This window comes from Argiope bruennichi, chromosome 11 (genome assembly GCF_947563725.1).
Source record: "Argiope bruennichi chromosome 11, qqArgBrue1.1, whole genome shotgun sequence".
Lineage (NCBI taxonomy): Eukaryota > Metazoa > Arthropoda > Arachnida > Araneae > Araneidae > Argiope > Argiope bruennichi.
The window spans coordinates 65,681,025-65,698,569 of NC_079161.1; the positions used below are offsets into that span (position 1 = coordinate 65,681,025).

Sequence of the window (17,545 nt, forward strand, 5' to 3'; positions counted from 1 at the left end):
CTGAAATACAGAAGAAAAGAAAATATATTTTTGGTTTAAAAGGACTTTTTTTAAAAGTCAAAAGTTTACAAATATACTTCTTAAATTTTTTTGATGTTGTAATGGAAATTTTGCTGGAAGTTATCAATTATTAATATTTATCTTTTATGGTTGGCAATCCAATTCAACGTTGTCTAAAGTAAATAAAAACAAAATTGGTGAAGTCAAAATGAGTGAATATTCAAATGTGAAAGGAGGTAAATTAAAGCTGAAGAACGCAAAAAAGAGGCAAGTTTTTAATAACTATACGTGAAATTAGTCACTCTTTTACTTCAAACAAAATTTATTTAAACACAATAAGCGTCGTAAATTCCAAAAATTGGTCAAACCATCGGTCAAAATCTCAACTGAAGAGATGCGTAGAAATCGTACTTTAAAATGTAATTTTACGAAATGTCTAGATTGTTAAGAGAAAAATATATTAAACAAGTTAATAATTCTAGAAGCAGTTGAAAATTCTAAAAGCTTGATATGTAGTTAGTTTTTAAACTTTAAAATGTGATATAAGATTATAGTTAAAATATATATTTTTTTTTTTTCTTACCCTAATTGATTCATATTTAATCATTACTCCATATTTGTAATAATTCTTGCATATTTTTGTACAATATCCTAGTATTAATAATATTTCATGCAGCGTATTATTAATACTGGTATGTATTCATTATTTTTTTAATTAACATTTCATTAAGATAATATTGATCTTCATATACGAAATTTTAGAATGATGTATTTAATTCTAAGTTGGTTTTGGAATTGTTAATTGTTATCGGCAATTTTAAATCCCAGTAGATCTAAAATCCATTTTTTTTCTTTATAAATTATTGTAAGTTAAATGTTAAATTATCTTTTATTTTAATATATTGTTTTCTTTAAAAGCCTTAAGAAATTATAAAATATATTCTAAAGAGGAAGAAAAAAATTTAAATTTTTCTTTTACAAACTTTTCCCTGGCATGTCTTTTTCAGATGCTATTCCATTAGTGAAAATTGAAGTGTATCAGGTCATGATGGTAATTCCAGAGCTGCCAACCCCACATAAAATAAATTTAGGAGCACAAGACTAGAAAAATAGGAGCAAATCTACGATACCAAATTTTTACTAGTTATTCCCATGTACTCCTTTATTTTCACAGTTTTGACGTAGATTTCTTTAAAGCAATGAAACTCAAAAAATGTTTAAATAAACAACAGCAATAAACAAATTAAAATTATTTTATATATGAACCGCATTCGGTATTGGAAACGATAATTTTTCAAAACCAAAAGTAGTATTATTTTTTAAAAATTGCATTTGGCAAGCAGATTATTCAAATTACATAGGGAGAGTGGGAAATATAAAAATAAAACCGTCAAACTTTAAAAAATCAGAGTTTTCTGATAATTTTTGGATTACTGGAGTAAACTGATAAAAATCGGAGTACTTGGCAGGTCTGTAATTCATTAATGGAATAGCACCAATATTTTAAAAGGCCATTTTTAAATTTTAGTTCTTTTTATTGTAATAGTATTCTTTTCATTATCACAAATTAATCATTTCAAATATTTCCAGTTTATGCATAGTAATAAAGAAAAGGAAATGTTACTTTTATTCTTCCTTCATATATGTTTTCGTATAAAAAATTCAATCACGATGTTTAATATGGATGATATATCATCACATTTTACATGCAGCTGTAATATTGGAAATAGACTTTTACTGTTATTTCTTCATTTACATGATCACTTTTTTATCTGTTTTTGAATACATTTATAGCAAGAAAATATTTAATTGACATGGTAAATAGAATGCATAACAAAAAAAAAAACTTTTTAATTCAAGATTTGAATTTCATAAAAAATTGCCACTGTGATTACATTTTTACTAAAAGTGATTTTAATCAAATTGAAAAATATTTAGATCATCCAGAATGGGCCTTAAATTTGAATTTTTCTCTGAAAAATGAAGATTTTCCAACTTAAAAAAAACATTAATAGAAAGCATAATTAGGTATATTAAATCAGTAATAAAATTTTTGATTATATTCAAAATAACAATATGTTATTGGTAGTATCATTTGCTTCTAATCTTTTTTTTTTTTTTATTAAACCAATTTCAATTTCATAGAAAAAAAAACTATTTGAAAATTGAAATGTGTTTATTAGACTCATTTTATATATATGTATATATATTATAAAAATAAACTGGCTTTTAGAAATAAAACTAAATAATTTTGTATAATTATCCTTATAGAATGCCAAGTGTTTTTTGCTTGTTTTTTTTTTTTTTTTTTTTCAATGTAGTTTCCTAGATTATTGTAGTTGATGTTGAATGGTATTTTGTTTGAAACTTTCAAAGATATCTTTTTGTCCAGCAGTCTTGATCTATTTTGCTGTTTAGAATTCTAAATGGACGTAGAAGCTGCTGTGGTCTATTTTATAATTACTTTTACTCCTTATGAATTGTTAAGAACTTTTTAATTCTTTTATATTACTAATCCCTGTTTCAACAATCAATTCTATCTCTGTTTATTATTTACTTGTTAATTTTTAAAGATGATTTCATTTTTGTTGTAGACTGCCATTTAATAAAATCCATACAATTCTCCATTTAATAATAAATCCATTTAATAAATTCCATAAATCCATATAATCACAAAATTAGCTTATGATAGTTTGAAGATCCTCATTATTCTCTTTGTTTTGTTCAAATGTTTTTTTTTTTTTTTTTTTTTTTTTTTACTATTAATTAATATAAACTTTATATTTTTGTATTTGAAAATTCACTATACATTTTTCTATGTTATAATGTAATCCTCATTATGCATAAAATTATGATATTTCATAATTATTTATTCATATATAAAATTCTTTTAATTTTATGTTACATTTAGTTTCATTTCTCTTGCACCAAAAATAAGTTAACTTTCATAAAATTATTTACGCATATCCAATTTTTTTTTTTTTAAATTGATAAGCAGGATTCTAAACCTATTTTTCAAAACCAAATTTACTGTTTATTGTTTGTTTTTTATTGAAAAAAAGTTTTTTTGAAAAAAAAAAATCAAACTTTAGACTCATTTCAGTAGCCCTCAATATATTTCAATTTGACTAAAACTATTTTAGATAAATATGTGACCATACTGATAACTTTTCATCAAATTCAAATTTTTAATTTCAAATTAATAATAATAACATTATAATTAATAATAATAACATTATAATTATAAATAATAACGTAAACATTCTAATGACAAATGTAATGTAACGGTAAACTATAAAGTTTTTATTTTGTTCATGAAAAAAAAATATTTGGCATTTTATATAACGGTATTTACTCCCTTTACTCTTAGCAAGAACAAGAGCAAGCATCATGAAAAAAAGAGGAAGCATGAGGAAGAATCTGAACAAGTAGATGATGATGCTACAAAACATGGTAATATTTTTTGGAATTTTTCATGCAAATATTTACTTGAACTTCTTGTCTTGTTTCTCTACGAAATTGATCCTCAGATATTGATGCAATGTAATTATTTCCATAATATAGCCAGAATCTTTTTTTTTTTTTTTATTTATTATTATTTCACTTTCTCAATCCAAAATTTTGAGATTTATAAAGCATAAACATATCTGTCTTTTTTATCAATTTTTGAAATTATCTCAAGACTTCATCAAAAGTCTTTTTGAGTTTTCAAAGCAGCTGCCAGTCTCCTTTGGGAAATCTGCATGCCATCAATATTATATATATATATATATAAATATAAATCTAATTTAAACTTAATTAGTTTCTTAATTTTTAGCTCAATTTAGCCCATATTAACTTCATTCTAAAATATTCTCTTATTTCCTGATCCCATTCCACTTTTCCTATCTAATTAATTTAACAGAAGCTTTGTAAAATTGCTGAATTGGTAGAAAGCCGACACTTTCCCACACTCCGAGTGAAGAGATGAAATATTGCTGATATAAACAAATTCCTCTAAAAGATCCCTGTGTTTCCCTTACTTGTGATTTGCATATGATGGAAATCCCTTTTAAAATGTCACAGTATATATTCACAGGAATAAAATTTTCATCAGCTTTTCCTCATTTCACTCTGTATTGTTTTGTGTTGTGTGTGTGCTCGTCGCTTCTGCTTGTACATAATACGTGCCTCCCAGGGATGAAATAAAACCACTATGTAAAAAAATCAAGAGTCTCTTCAGTGTCTTCGAAACTAACTTCTGCTTCAAAAATTATGCTTACATTATATATATATATATATAATGAATCAATATTAAAATATTAAATATGGAAATAGAATGTAAAATAATAAATTAAACAAGGTGATCTGTGCTGAGTTGCTAATCAGAGGATGAAATCAATGTGAATTGTAAAAGAAGTTGTAGCCTTTTCTGTAAATCTTCATAGTGCCATGGACATGCTTTATTACAAGTGCTGTTATAAACTAATATGGATAAGTTGTTAAAAAGCGATACAGAACTGATGCACAATATACTTATAAATAAAACTCAATGTGGGTGTGTGTGTGTGTTGGCGCTCTACAGGCCAGGTCATTTGACATACAGCTACCAAATTTGGTACATGTATACCTTAGAGGTCGGGAATGTGCACCTGGGGTCCCTTTTTTTGAAATTTTAATTATTATTTAAAAACTAACTTTCTTGCCAAAAAAAATCTTCCATTTTCCCCACCGCCAACTTTTCCGCCAAAAAAGTCTTCCATTTTCCCCACCGCCAAATGAGTAAGGCTTCAGTTTTTTTCTTCTCCCAACAGTAATGAAGCTAGGGTTAACATTTTTCGGCAGATTATTTCAAATGATTCTGTTTATTTTCTTAACGTTTTATGCTTTTAAAATTAAACATTGTTAATTAATCCATGTTTCAGATTCATTCTGAAGTACTTTTGAATTAAAATAACACAGAATAAAGGAAATTAAAAATGTATAATCTGCATAGCATTACCCCAACTGGCGTAGAAAAATCCACGCATTTGCATACCGTAACTGGTGTTGAAAATTCTCGCATACACATTGTGTTCTAATTGTTCACAATTACTATCAACGGATGAAGACTAGATTTTAATTACTTTTAAGTTAGTTGTATGCTTTTGTAATTAAATTGTATTTATGTTAGTTATATATTTTTTTGTATATGCTTATAGTTTTAAGTACATCGTTTTTCAGTAGTTTTTTTAAACCTCTTTTCGACCGATTATTTTAAACGATTCATTTTATTTTCTTAGTGTTTGATGCATTTAAAACTAAGCATTGTTAATTAATTAATCTGTTCATGATGAATCTGATAAAATTTTGTTGACAAATTCTTGAGATATTACATAAATTAAGAAAGATATTCTTTAGTGCCCATAAGGTTTAAACGCTCAGTGACTCTATTATCAGTAATCATATTATTAAAAAAAAATGCTTTGTTTCAGTAAAAAATATTATTACATTAATTGCAGATTAATCATTTACACTTTAATTTAAAGCATAAATTCTACGATGGGTAACAGAAAATTAGAGAGATACATATTACATTATGACTGAAGGCCTTTATAATATTATGAGTGAATTATATGACTATCAAAATTTGAAGTTTTAAAATATGTTGCTGAAGAATCTATTAAAGTTGGAATTGCGTAAAATATTTAATGGTACGACCGAAGTTTAACCCCCTGCTTGGCGCAATTTTTAAAAATTACCAACAGCAGCCTCGCGAAATGTTCAAAAGCAAAGGAGCAGATGTTCAATTATAGTGCATAATAAAGATTGCCAGCTTCGGCGCGCTATCGCAACTTGGCGAAGAAGGGGGTTACACTCCGGTTCAACCTATTTAATTATTAAAATTTAAACGAACATTAAGATTGGCGAACCGGCTGGTCGCCAAAGGCGGCTAGTATATGATAATTTAAAAGCATATAATATAGCAAGATAAATCCAATATGGATAAACACTGACATTTAAAAAAATGAAGAAATTAAAAGAAAATGTATATCACAAAAGAAAAAAGAATTGTATGAAGGCATATCTTTCTCCATGCTGGTCAAAAATGCTTATTGAATGATTCTGATGTATTAAGTTACATGACTTTGGTGCATTGTCATATATGCTAACAGATGAAGGCTAGAAACTGATGGTCATTAAAGATGAAGATAATGATAAAAAAAAATAATATTTGAAATAAAAAGATTTAAAATAGAAAGAAGTTAAAATAAGGAATTTCTATATAAAAGGTAGCTTGAAAAATTTATAAAGAAAAAAATATTATTATTTGGAACATTTAATTTCAGATCAAAAATTTGCTTTCGAGGTTCATAATAAACCTTTGGTGGCCCTTCAACAATTTACAATTTTACCAATATCACTGTAATATATAATCCTTTACTTAAATCTTAAAGGCGTTAATTAAAAGTTCAGAGATAGATGTGGGAATATTATTGATTGTAAAGTTTATTATTTCCTTTAAGGTGATTAGTCGTAATGTTCTTATAAATTTTGCAGAAATAGTAGAATTTCAACAAATATATCTGTTAATCAGGGTTGCCAAGTCACCAGAAAAACACAGAGAATTTAAAAATTGACAGAAAAAATTAGGGGAAATTTAAAAATTTTCATAAAAACTGGGAAAATACAAGAAATTGTAAATTTCTTAGGGTTTTTTCCTCCCATCTAAAAAATGCCAATTTCTAACGATTGCTAGAAGTAGTAATCATAGCTTTCTAAAATGAAACAATACCATTCGTAATTGTGTAATGTAGGAACTCACCTTTTTTTATGTCCTTTTCCTTCTTTTTTTTTCCCCCCCTGCATACATCAGTCCTGTTTCGATTTGCGAGACTGTTGTTCTGTTTCCATGAGATTCTCGAATTGCAGCTAATGAAAATCTGTGACACTTCTATAACTGTATGAAAGAACAAAAAACGTTTATCTGGTGGGAATTTTAAAACTGCTGAAGCAGCTCGTTGGTATTTAGTCTGCCTTACTTGAGTTTATTGAATGGTTTATTTAATTTGAGAAACTGTCTGCTTTTTCAAAGTAGATTGAAGTGTTTTTAAAACAATGAGCTGCTAAAAACTCATGTTTAACATGAAATGGGCAGATAAAAAAAATCAATCCTGATTTTGCTGCATGGGTTTGAAGAGTTCTGCAAAATCCATTTGTTGCTTGCTGCTCGCTTTGTTAGAAGATAATAAGCTTAAGTAATATGAGAAAATTGGCTCTTACTAGTCATGCCAAAAAAAAAGGAAAACATACAAGACTGCCTGCCAGTTCAAAAGAGTCCTTGTGGATATTGAACTTAGTATCTAAAGGAAATACAAGAAAAGATGACATGTAAAATCTGAAAGCATCAAATTTAATGTCTCAAAATGAACCGAATTTTAAACTTTTTAGTTAAAAGAATAATCGTTTGAAGCAGAATTTTTATGGGGATTAAAACTTGTTGTGTCACATTCATCCTTTAATGCATTCAGTGATGTATCAGAAATATTTTCACATTTGTTCATTGAAAGAGAAATAGCTACAAAATGTACATTAGCCTGTACAAAAATGTCTTACCTTCTTTGTTAAGGATTAGCTTCATGGAACTGATGGCTAAGAAATCTGCTGAAATTGATGCCTAAATATATAAATTGACAAAAATAAATTAAGAAAAAAAAAAGGAATCATGCTTTATAATGCTGTTTTGTCAAGTAATCATTATGTGATTTGTATCATGATAGCAAAAATGTTTTATTTCACCCATGTTCTTAATTTTGTGTGAGTTATAGTTCAACGGTATGAGAATTAATATATCCCACCTCTCCCTTAATATATAAATTTTATTTTGCTAAATTTTAGATAATAAATAAAGAGAATTTTTTTATGTATGTAAATATAAACCATCTATTAATATGCTATTACTTCAAATAATGTTAAATTGTTACTTCCTTTCCACCTCTTAAAATCATTTTTCTTTGTAACTAGCACATGAGTGCTATTTACGCATTTCCTTGTATCTTAAATTTAGGTACAGGGAATTTTTTTTTATCAGTTATGAGTGGCAGCTAAGGTGTGTGTTTATGTGTGTGTATTATTTTAAATAATGTCAAAATTGAATTTTTTCCATTTTAAATTTTCATTACCAAATGAAATCTTTTAGATTTGTATGTAGGTTTTCTAAAAGTTCCACTTATAAAATATTATTAAAATTCTGAGATTTAATAAAATGTTAAACAGTTCTCCTTATTCCCTTTGAAAGCTGATGTTTATACCATAAAGCATTTAGGTCAATATTACTGCTTTCCTGCTTAAATCAAAATAATTGGTTCCTGAGAAAATTATCAAAGGTTATTTTCTTACAAGTGCATAATTACTTTTTTAAAAATTAATATATTTTTCTAACTGCATTTGGTGGCATTCAAAATGGGTTAAGAATATTTATCAATAAAATATTAGTGAATTGGAAAAAGAAAATATGCCGATTATAACATATAAAAATAATCATCTTTTTTAGATGATTATTAGATTTGTTTTTAGTTTAATGATTAATAAGTACTAATATCATAACCGCATGCCATCATTATTGTAACTAATGTTCCTTGTGACATAACATTAATTCACCAAAACCAATTAATGTTTATAATAATGAATAATTACTATCTTTCTAACTATTATCTTTCAGGTGGTTGGTGGAATGTCACCTATTTCAAAGAAATTACTGGGCCCATTGCACTTGAATTCCAACCTCACTGTTATGTGAAAGCTTTAGACAATGGGCAATTTATATTGGGAGGTCCTCATCCTGAAGGTATTTTTTATTAATTTAATCAATTAACATTTAGTATAAATAAAATAATATCAGCTTTTAATATAAATTTATTGAATAAAATAATTTAATGACATTTTATTTCCTGTGATAATGTTTAAAATTAAGTTGTGTAAAGCATCTGAAATTATTGGTTAAAATTATTTTTTAAAAAAAATGGATGATAATTATGGATGCTGACAACTGACGTTGGCAGTATATGGGAAACTACACCATAGGTGAAGGATGTGATACTTGTTTTTACATAAAATCTTAGAAAGAGCCCCAAAAAAGGAATCTTTCATTATAATTATAATTGCTATAAAGATTATCCATTTTATTTAGTGTTTAAATATACCATTTACTGTAAAATACATTGAAGTCGCATTCAAAACTGGATATACTGAAGCAGTCACGTGGGTTTCTGAAATTGTCAACCACTATACAGATTCATCATAAATTGTTAGGCTTATTTCAGCATAAATAAAAAAAAAAAGAATGAAATAATGTAACAGATGCTGTTTTGCATTTACTATTAGCTTCGAATTTCATTTCCAAGACTACATGTGAGAAATTTTTCTGAATGATAGTTTGTTTAAAAAGAATATTTTGCTTAACATACATGATTCCATGATAATGCCCTCTTAGATTTTCCCTTCTCTTCATGAATTTAGTAAAAATCATGTGAATGCATTTATAATTTGCTTTATTAAGAATCTAAAATTGTGAAGCACTGAAATTATTGGATGAATAAAAACTGAAATACTGATCACCACTGGACTTGACATTAAATATTGACTGGAATGTGACTAATGGTGTTAAGAAGTTATTTCAAAATGCTATCAAATAAAACTGTTTAAAATATCCTTGTTTTGAAAACATTAAGCATGCAAGTTCTTTATTTTTCCACTCAATCCTGAAATAGGACCATTTTGTGGATGAAAATGTAATAGATTACAATAATTTATTTTCATATCTTAATATGTATTTATCTAGTGTAAATCAGTTTTCTTTTCAAATTTTTAAATATGCTGCAATATATCTGTGTTATCATAAGTGTTATTCCTTGAGAATTCTTTCTTAAATTCACAAAACATTCCATAAAAAAGTATTTTGAAGGACAATTCAAGAATTTATAGATTTAAATCCAATCATTAAAAATATTTTAATTTCTATAAATATATTTCTGATTGTTATAATATATAGAAAAGGATATGTATTGCATACACTTTTTCAGAGGCATTTTTTATACTGTTATATATTATAAATATATCATAATATTTTAAGTTTAAAATAAAAAACAATTTCATCATGAAATTAGAAAAATTATCATTTTTGGTGTATGCAATATATATTTTCCTGAATTTTGAAAGTCGCAATTTCCATATTTTTCAGATAATATATGTGAATAAAATCAGCTGTAGAAAGATTTAATTTTGTTATATTTTTATATTTGTTATCAGAAGATTTTTATTGAGATTGTTCCTTTTAAAGATTGTAAATTTTACAGTCTTCTTGAATAAGGCAATTGATTTTTGAATCATGATCAAAATATTAATGTGCAAAATTAATCTAATTTATTAGGTTTTCATAAAATCGTTTTGAACTACTGGAAAAGTGTGCACGGAGTTGTAATTAGTTTCATTCTAATATGTCACAAATTTAGGGCTTATGGTTGATCATGTAGCCATGTTTCATTAAAAGATTGCAAGTTTTCTTCAACAATTTTAATTGATTTAATTGTTTTAAAATGATTTCAAAATGGAAAATCGAAAAAAGAATTAGTGTCGCATTTTGATAAGAGCTCTAATAAGGAGTCAATAAGATTAATTAGTATGAAAATGACCAAATATTTTTTAAATATGCAAAATGCAATTTTCTGCAGGTAATGGTCCTGATCCTGAAGAAATCCTAACAGCCATCCGCATCTCGGACAGCAAGATTGCATTAAAATCAGGTTATAATAAGTATCTTCGTGTAGGAATGGATGGACGTCTATATGGGAGATCGGATGCCATTGGATCAATGGAACAATGGGAACCAGTATTTGAAGATGTCAGTTCTTGTTTTGTCATTATACCAACATTTTAAGCAATTCAGAGTGTTTTAAGCATTTATTCTTTTTAAAACTGCATGAAACTCTTAACACATAAACAAATTATCATAAATAAAGAAAAACAAATCAACTGGGAATGGCCTTCTTAAAACTTTCTGCATGCATTCTGATAAAGGTGTTATATCAGAGAATACCTTTCATGGCATTGGGATAAAATGATTGGGAAATATTAACCTTTGGTGTAAATTTAACATTTTATTGAATCTATCGCGTGATCTTGATGCGAGTTTTTTGCCTATTAAACCCTGGCATGTGGTTAATAGTATTGAAACATCGAATTTGTGTTTTAGATTTGTACTTCCCAACTGATTGAAACAAAAATTTGACTCAAAACTGGACTTGTAATCGCAAAATGACTTACCAAATTTGATATACTTAAGCCATTGGGTTTTTGAATTATCGTGTTTACATATTTCTCAAAATACAGATCAACAATGTAGCCCCTTATCGGTTTTCACTCAAAATTTGATAATACTATAGATATTAAATCTATGTATCAAATCTTATCTACCTAGATCGCTTCATTTTGTAATAATCATATTGTATTCTAAAAGCCAGGCAGTCTTCTTCTAAAAGGGGTTTTGTTTAAAATTTGATAAAAATCTACAAAATATGTATAAGGACCATATACCAAATTTCATTCGTCTACCTTAAAGCATTTTTGAGTTTTTATCACAGCCAGACAAGCATTTTCCAAAAACATGTTTTAAACATACAGAGATCTAAAGCAGGATTTGTCAAAATCTCGAATTTGAATTTTTTGACGATTACAATACTGCCTTTATATTACATACACAAGAAAGTAAAAAGTGTTTCTAGCATCTGAAAGTAGTATCTGATTGTCAAAATTTAGGGTGATTAGTTTTATGCTATTTAAAGAAATTCATATTCTCTGTAGGAAAGTCTTGTAGAAGCATGTAGTAAGAGTTTAAGAGAATTAATTTTCATTAGATATAAATATTTTTAATTTCATAATTTGAGAATTTATTTATTTATTTATTTTTTATGAATTTTATACAAATCCATTTTCTCGATACTTTTAAAGATATCTATTTTTTCCTTCATTCTAAACATAAATTCAATTAATTTCACTATTGTTACTCCTCACAGTACCATTTTGAAAAAAATTGCTGTATGCTCGTTTTCATAGGAAAATATTTACATTATTTCTTTGTAATCTTTAGTCTTAATTATATTAATATGACCTCATTGTAGCAAATTTTATAAAAGTATTTGATTTGTGTTACTACTTCACAAAATGAGAATAGATTTAACAACAAAATCACTATCAAACAATATGATCTATTAAGTTTTTTTATCTTTAATTGTATTATATCAACTAAATTTTAAAGGTGTCAGTTAATTTTAAGAAAAGGAGTAAATAATTTTTTGAAATAATTCCAGGAAGTGCTGTGACTCCTTGGAATGAACTAACTTTAATGCAGATTATCCATATTCTAACTTATATTTATTAAAAATGAATTTGAATCCATAACTGCCATTATTGTTTCTGTACTTCAATATCCATTCACTGTATACACAGAAATTGCATTTCAGGAAATTTAACAAATAGTTTTTCTAATGAATGAATATATATTCTTTAAATTTAATTCTGTTTATTTTTAAAATATAATTGCATCTTTAACCTTTGGGGGGGGGTTTTTTTCATTTTTTTAATAATAAAATTATATTTTTCTGATTACTTTTGCATTTTCTAGGGTAAAATTGCTATTTTGTCTGCTATGAATTGTTTCATATCAATAGACGATGAAACTTCAGATGTGATTGCTACATCCAAAAAAGCTGGTGAAAATGAAATATTGAAGGTAATAGCCCTATATTTTATATAATTATGAATAAAAGTGACTATTAAGAAGTAAAATTAATTGATTCAGAATGATCTCTAAAAATTGAGCTAAATATGTCTATTTTATAGCTCAAAAAATTGAGCTATAAAATAGACATATTTTTGTAGAATCATGGATTTTATCATTCTTAAGAACAATAAATTTTCGTTTATGTAATAACTGTACAATATTTTTAATATCTCAAGTTCTATTGTATAAATGTTTTCATTTTATTTTTCAGTTAATCATACTTATTTTATTTCTCAGTGTTTGTGTTTGATACAATTAATTATTTTATAAAGTGCAGCTTTTTTTTTTTTTTTATCAAGCATGTGTCTTGTCCTATAAAAGATTAATCATTATTTTTATCTTTAAGTGCATATGAGCATCAAAATTTAAACTGTGAAAAAATTAATGATTTTTAAAATAATTAATCAATATTTTATATTTATTAATATGAAAAGTATAATATTAATTAGTAACATATTGAATAGATATTTTTGTTCATTAGATTAGGAGCAATGCACCACAGGAAAAAAGTGACAAAGATGATATTCCCGAAGAAGAGAAAGGTTCTTTGAAATCTTGTGAGATCAATTATGTGTAAGTTCCTATTGATTTATACATTCTATACCAATTTCTGATTCAAGTGTTGAATTTCAACATTTATCTTTACACATTTTTTTGTTCATACAGAAAAAAATTTCAAAGTTTTCAAGATAGAAAATTAAGAGTCAATACAGAAGCCAGAGCACAAGTGAAGAGGGCTAAACTTGAAGGAAAACTTCATGAGACACTACTAGACAGGTAAATTTTTCATACTTAATATTTCATTATATTTCTAAAAAAAAACGTGTATGTCATAGGCAAATAAAAAAAAATGGTTTATTGCAAAATGCCAAGCTGAATGAAGAATTATCTAACACCTTTTAATCTTTTTTATATGTTATAATACACTCCTACATTTAGATTGAAATCACAAATGAATTTTGAAGTATGATCTTTACATCAAAATTGTTGATGTGTGTCTAATATCCAGTTATTAACTTGAGTGACTATGATTGCATTAACTACAAAACTCAATAAGTAAGATAAATGGAATCTAATAGACTTATTGCAATAAACTGTATGTATTTAATGCCAGTGGAACAATGGTAAAAAGTTCAAAATGTAAACAGTGGAACCTTGCTTAACAAATATAATTTGTTCCCAAATCTTACTTGCAATGCAAAACACTCATTAAGTTAAGAATTTTTCCCCATAGGAATCCATGTAAAATAGGGCATTGTATTTCATTCCAAAAATATACCTAAACAAATTTATAATGCATTTTTCTTCTGGTCTTTTGCAATATTTTAAAATTTGGCAAAAGTAAGACAGCATTATTGTTAAATGAGTTTGTAGTATTCATAACTACTGCTTTATCAGGGATCAGCTTCTCAACACAAGATGCAAAAATTTCCCATGCTTTCGGTATTACCCTTGTTTCACTGCATAGGTTTTGCTCTGTTGAGTGTATTATTTCTTCCTGATCAAATTTCTGTGGCAGCTTTTTGCTGTGAAACATAATACAATTCTAAATTCTTTGATAGTTATGGCTGTGTTCATTCATCACCTCCTCGATATTGTTGCTGTACATCTGTAGCACCAGAATTTTGTCTAAAAACACCATCTCATCAATTATGCCAAAAATTATGTTCAAAACCCTCCAACCAAATCTCCCTTGTAAATATAAGGATTATCTTCAAACATAACTGATACAAGACAACATAGTACATACAAGCAAGCATATAAGTTTAACATAGATTGATACAAGCCAATCCAGCATTTGACTTCACTGTACCTCCTCAACCATTCTGCAAAACATCACTTGCTCAGCAAGTGAATGTTTTACATTTTATTTCGTTTAGGGTTTGATGGTTTTTCAAACCCAGTTTTAAAAAACCTGTTGTTGTTTTTTTAAGTAAATTTGTATTATTTGAAAACCGGTTTAAAGAATTCATATTATTATGTAAAAATTTAAACTTATTTGATTTGCTGTTTATTCTTTGCAATGGGCAGCAAACACATTTTTTCAACATTACAAATTACGTTAGCCAATACTTATGCACTGTGCAGCTGCGCCTGTGCACATGGAAAAGATGTGCCTAACCAATTTATTTATGTTAGTACATATACATTGCAATCCGTCATGAGTCACAACAGGTTCGCTTAATATTGAAAAGTGAAAACTGGAAACATATCCTAAACTTTTAGAACTTCATAAAGTCTTGGGACCAATTCGTCTAGCAGCCGAAGGCTTAGGGAGACGAGATGCCGATTTATTAAGTGAAGGTATATTTGAATTTCTGTTAAAAGAACTAAAAAATTAAAACACTGAAATAAGTTTGAAAATATTATATGCTTTAGAAGAATGAATTTAAAAAAAAGAAGACAAGTAGAATTAGCAACTCTTTTGCTGTATTTGCAAAATTCACAAAATATTTCTAGTTTAGTGAAGAAATCTAGTATACTTTCTTTAGCTTCAAAAACCGAAATTATCAAGTTATCTGGAAATATATTGTCTAGAATATTTCCAAATTCTTATGTGGAATCCAATTCTGATGAAGAGCAAATCAAAGAAACTACTCATCAGAGTAATTCTTTTTAAAAAGAAGCCATGGAAAAATCAATTCATAAGTTTCTTGAAGACCCTGGAAAAAAAACTTGCAAATCAAAGACCCTGAAAGCTGAATTTTCATTATTTGAGGCAACAAATAAAAGAACAAAAAAATTAGATTTGTTATTTGATGCCATGAATACTGTAAAACCAAGCTCAGTGGCTATTGAACGAGTATTTTCAATATCAGACAATATTGTGTCCAAAATAAGAACAAAGCTTAGCCACCGTTCAGTGGATATGTTATGTTTTTTAAAATCCTATTTTCTTAGGAGAAATTAAAATTAGTGAAAATAATATAAATACTATTGAAATTTTTGTTATTTTGTGTAAGTAATATCTATATGTAATCTTTAATTTTAATATTTTGACTTTGTTATTGATTTCAGTTTTTTTTTATATATATAAATTAAATAAAATATTTTCCCTATTCTACTTTTTGACAAAAATTCGAAAACCATCTAAAACCGGTTTTTTGGAAATATTGAATTTGAAAACCGGTTTTTCAAAAAGTTGAATTTTGTATAAACTCTAATTTTGTTCATAATGTGAGGTTTGACTGTATTAGTTTCTCTTCACATACAGTAAAAATAAACATAAAATGTGATTTGCTATGTTAGTGTATGAAAAGGTCAAAGTAGGCACACTTATTAAATGAACTATCATTCTCTTATTGAAGTAAAATAACTAATTCACTAAGGTAGACACTGCAGAAAAGTAATATTTTTTTTCAGTGGCATACTTAGTTAATAATGTGGCATAAGACAGGAATTTTATTACAGCAAATCTGAATCCTTTCAAACAAAAAGCACATTTTTTAATTAATCTGAAAATTTAGATAGTACACTCACAATAGATCTAAAAATACCAGGCAGAAAGTGCTACATGTCTTTGCTATTAGCCTATTAACAATGACATCATTGTTTCAATAAACAGGATTTTTTCCTATTTACATACAATATAGATAAACATAAAAAATAATAATTTCATCTGGTAAAAATTATATTTTGTGCAAGAATTTTTAAAACTATTAACAATAAAATTAATTCACGAGTTTTAAGATTTTATAACATTTCATTTTTTTTTAAATTTGTTTTCTTAATGTTTTTATTTAGGAGATCAAAAATGAAGTCTGATAAATTTTGCAAGTGACATTGTCTACATAGGAATCATATTGAGAAGACATGGATTTTTTTTGTATCTATCATTTAAATTCACTCATCATACATGTTGTTTATGTATAGTTTTGAGATGAATAAATAATAATCAAAACTGTAAAACTATGTTTATGTCCTTTTGTTAACTATCATGGAATAACTACAGGAAATGGTAACATCAAATTGAATTACTATTTAAAAATTAACTGAAAATATTACAATTAAGTTAATGTTGAGTTAAACAGATTCATTAGTTATTTTCAATCGTAACGGTTATTTCGCTTGCATTTAAAATATTACAGAATATAAGTACTTAAATTAGTAAATCTTCAAATTTATTATTGTACTATTTGAACTCCAAAGATAAATTTTCAATCTCTCTCTATATATATTTATATATATTTTAATTTTAATAATGTTATTGGAGGTATATACTTTTGTAGATTTCATATGATTTCTTGTTACAAAAGATCGTATGCAATCTTTGAAACGTCTAGATTTGTTATAAATCCGTCTGGGAAAAATAATTTGATATGGTTGATAGCATAAGAGCCAGTTTGGCCATACTGTGCCAAATGTTCTTATTTTTTAGATCATTTTAAAAAGTTGAATTTCACTTAGAGAAGAAAAAACTCTAGCATTAAGACTGCCCAATGATGACAATTAAATCAACGATATGTGCACCAAATTGGGCTTGTCTTACAAAAAAAATGAAGGGGGGGGGGACCTATTGTGAAAATCGAAGATGTGTGAAAAAAATGAAATTTAACCTTTTTTTAACCCTTATTTCAATTAATGATTTTAATAATTCATTTTGAATACTATTTCAAAGTTCTTAACTTTTACATTTGTGATTAACTGAAATCCAATAAATTTTCTACAAGGATTTTAGCAGAGGATGCATTATATACAGGGTGGTTATAATTAACTTTCCCGATAAACAGCATCCTGCAAGGCACACAG

General features: G+C 26.7%; 1 protein-coding gene across 1 annotated transcript; it reads left to right on the forward strand.

Annotated features, from left to right (window-relative positions):
* Positions 1–208: 208 nt before the first annotated feature.
* LOC129956589 (protein FRG1-like) lies at positions 209–16,705 on the forward strand. Its single transcript, XM_056068517.1, has 8 exons — positions 209–267; positions 3,371–3,453; positions 8,681–8,806; positions 10,689–10,858; positions 12,638–12,745; positions 13,278–13,369; positions 13,463–13,573; positions 16,541–16,705. The coding sequence occupies exons 1-8, from the start codon at positions 209–211 to the stop codon at positions 16,575–16,577; spliced, it is 786 nt and encodes a 261-aa protein (XP_055924492.1). The 3' UTR covers positions 16,578–16,705.
* The last annotated feature ends 840 nt before the right edge of the window (positions 16,706–17,545 follow it).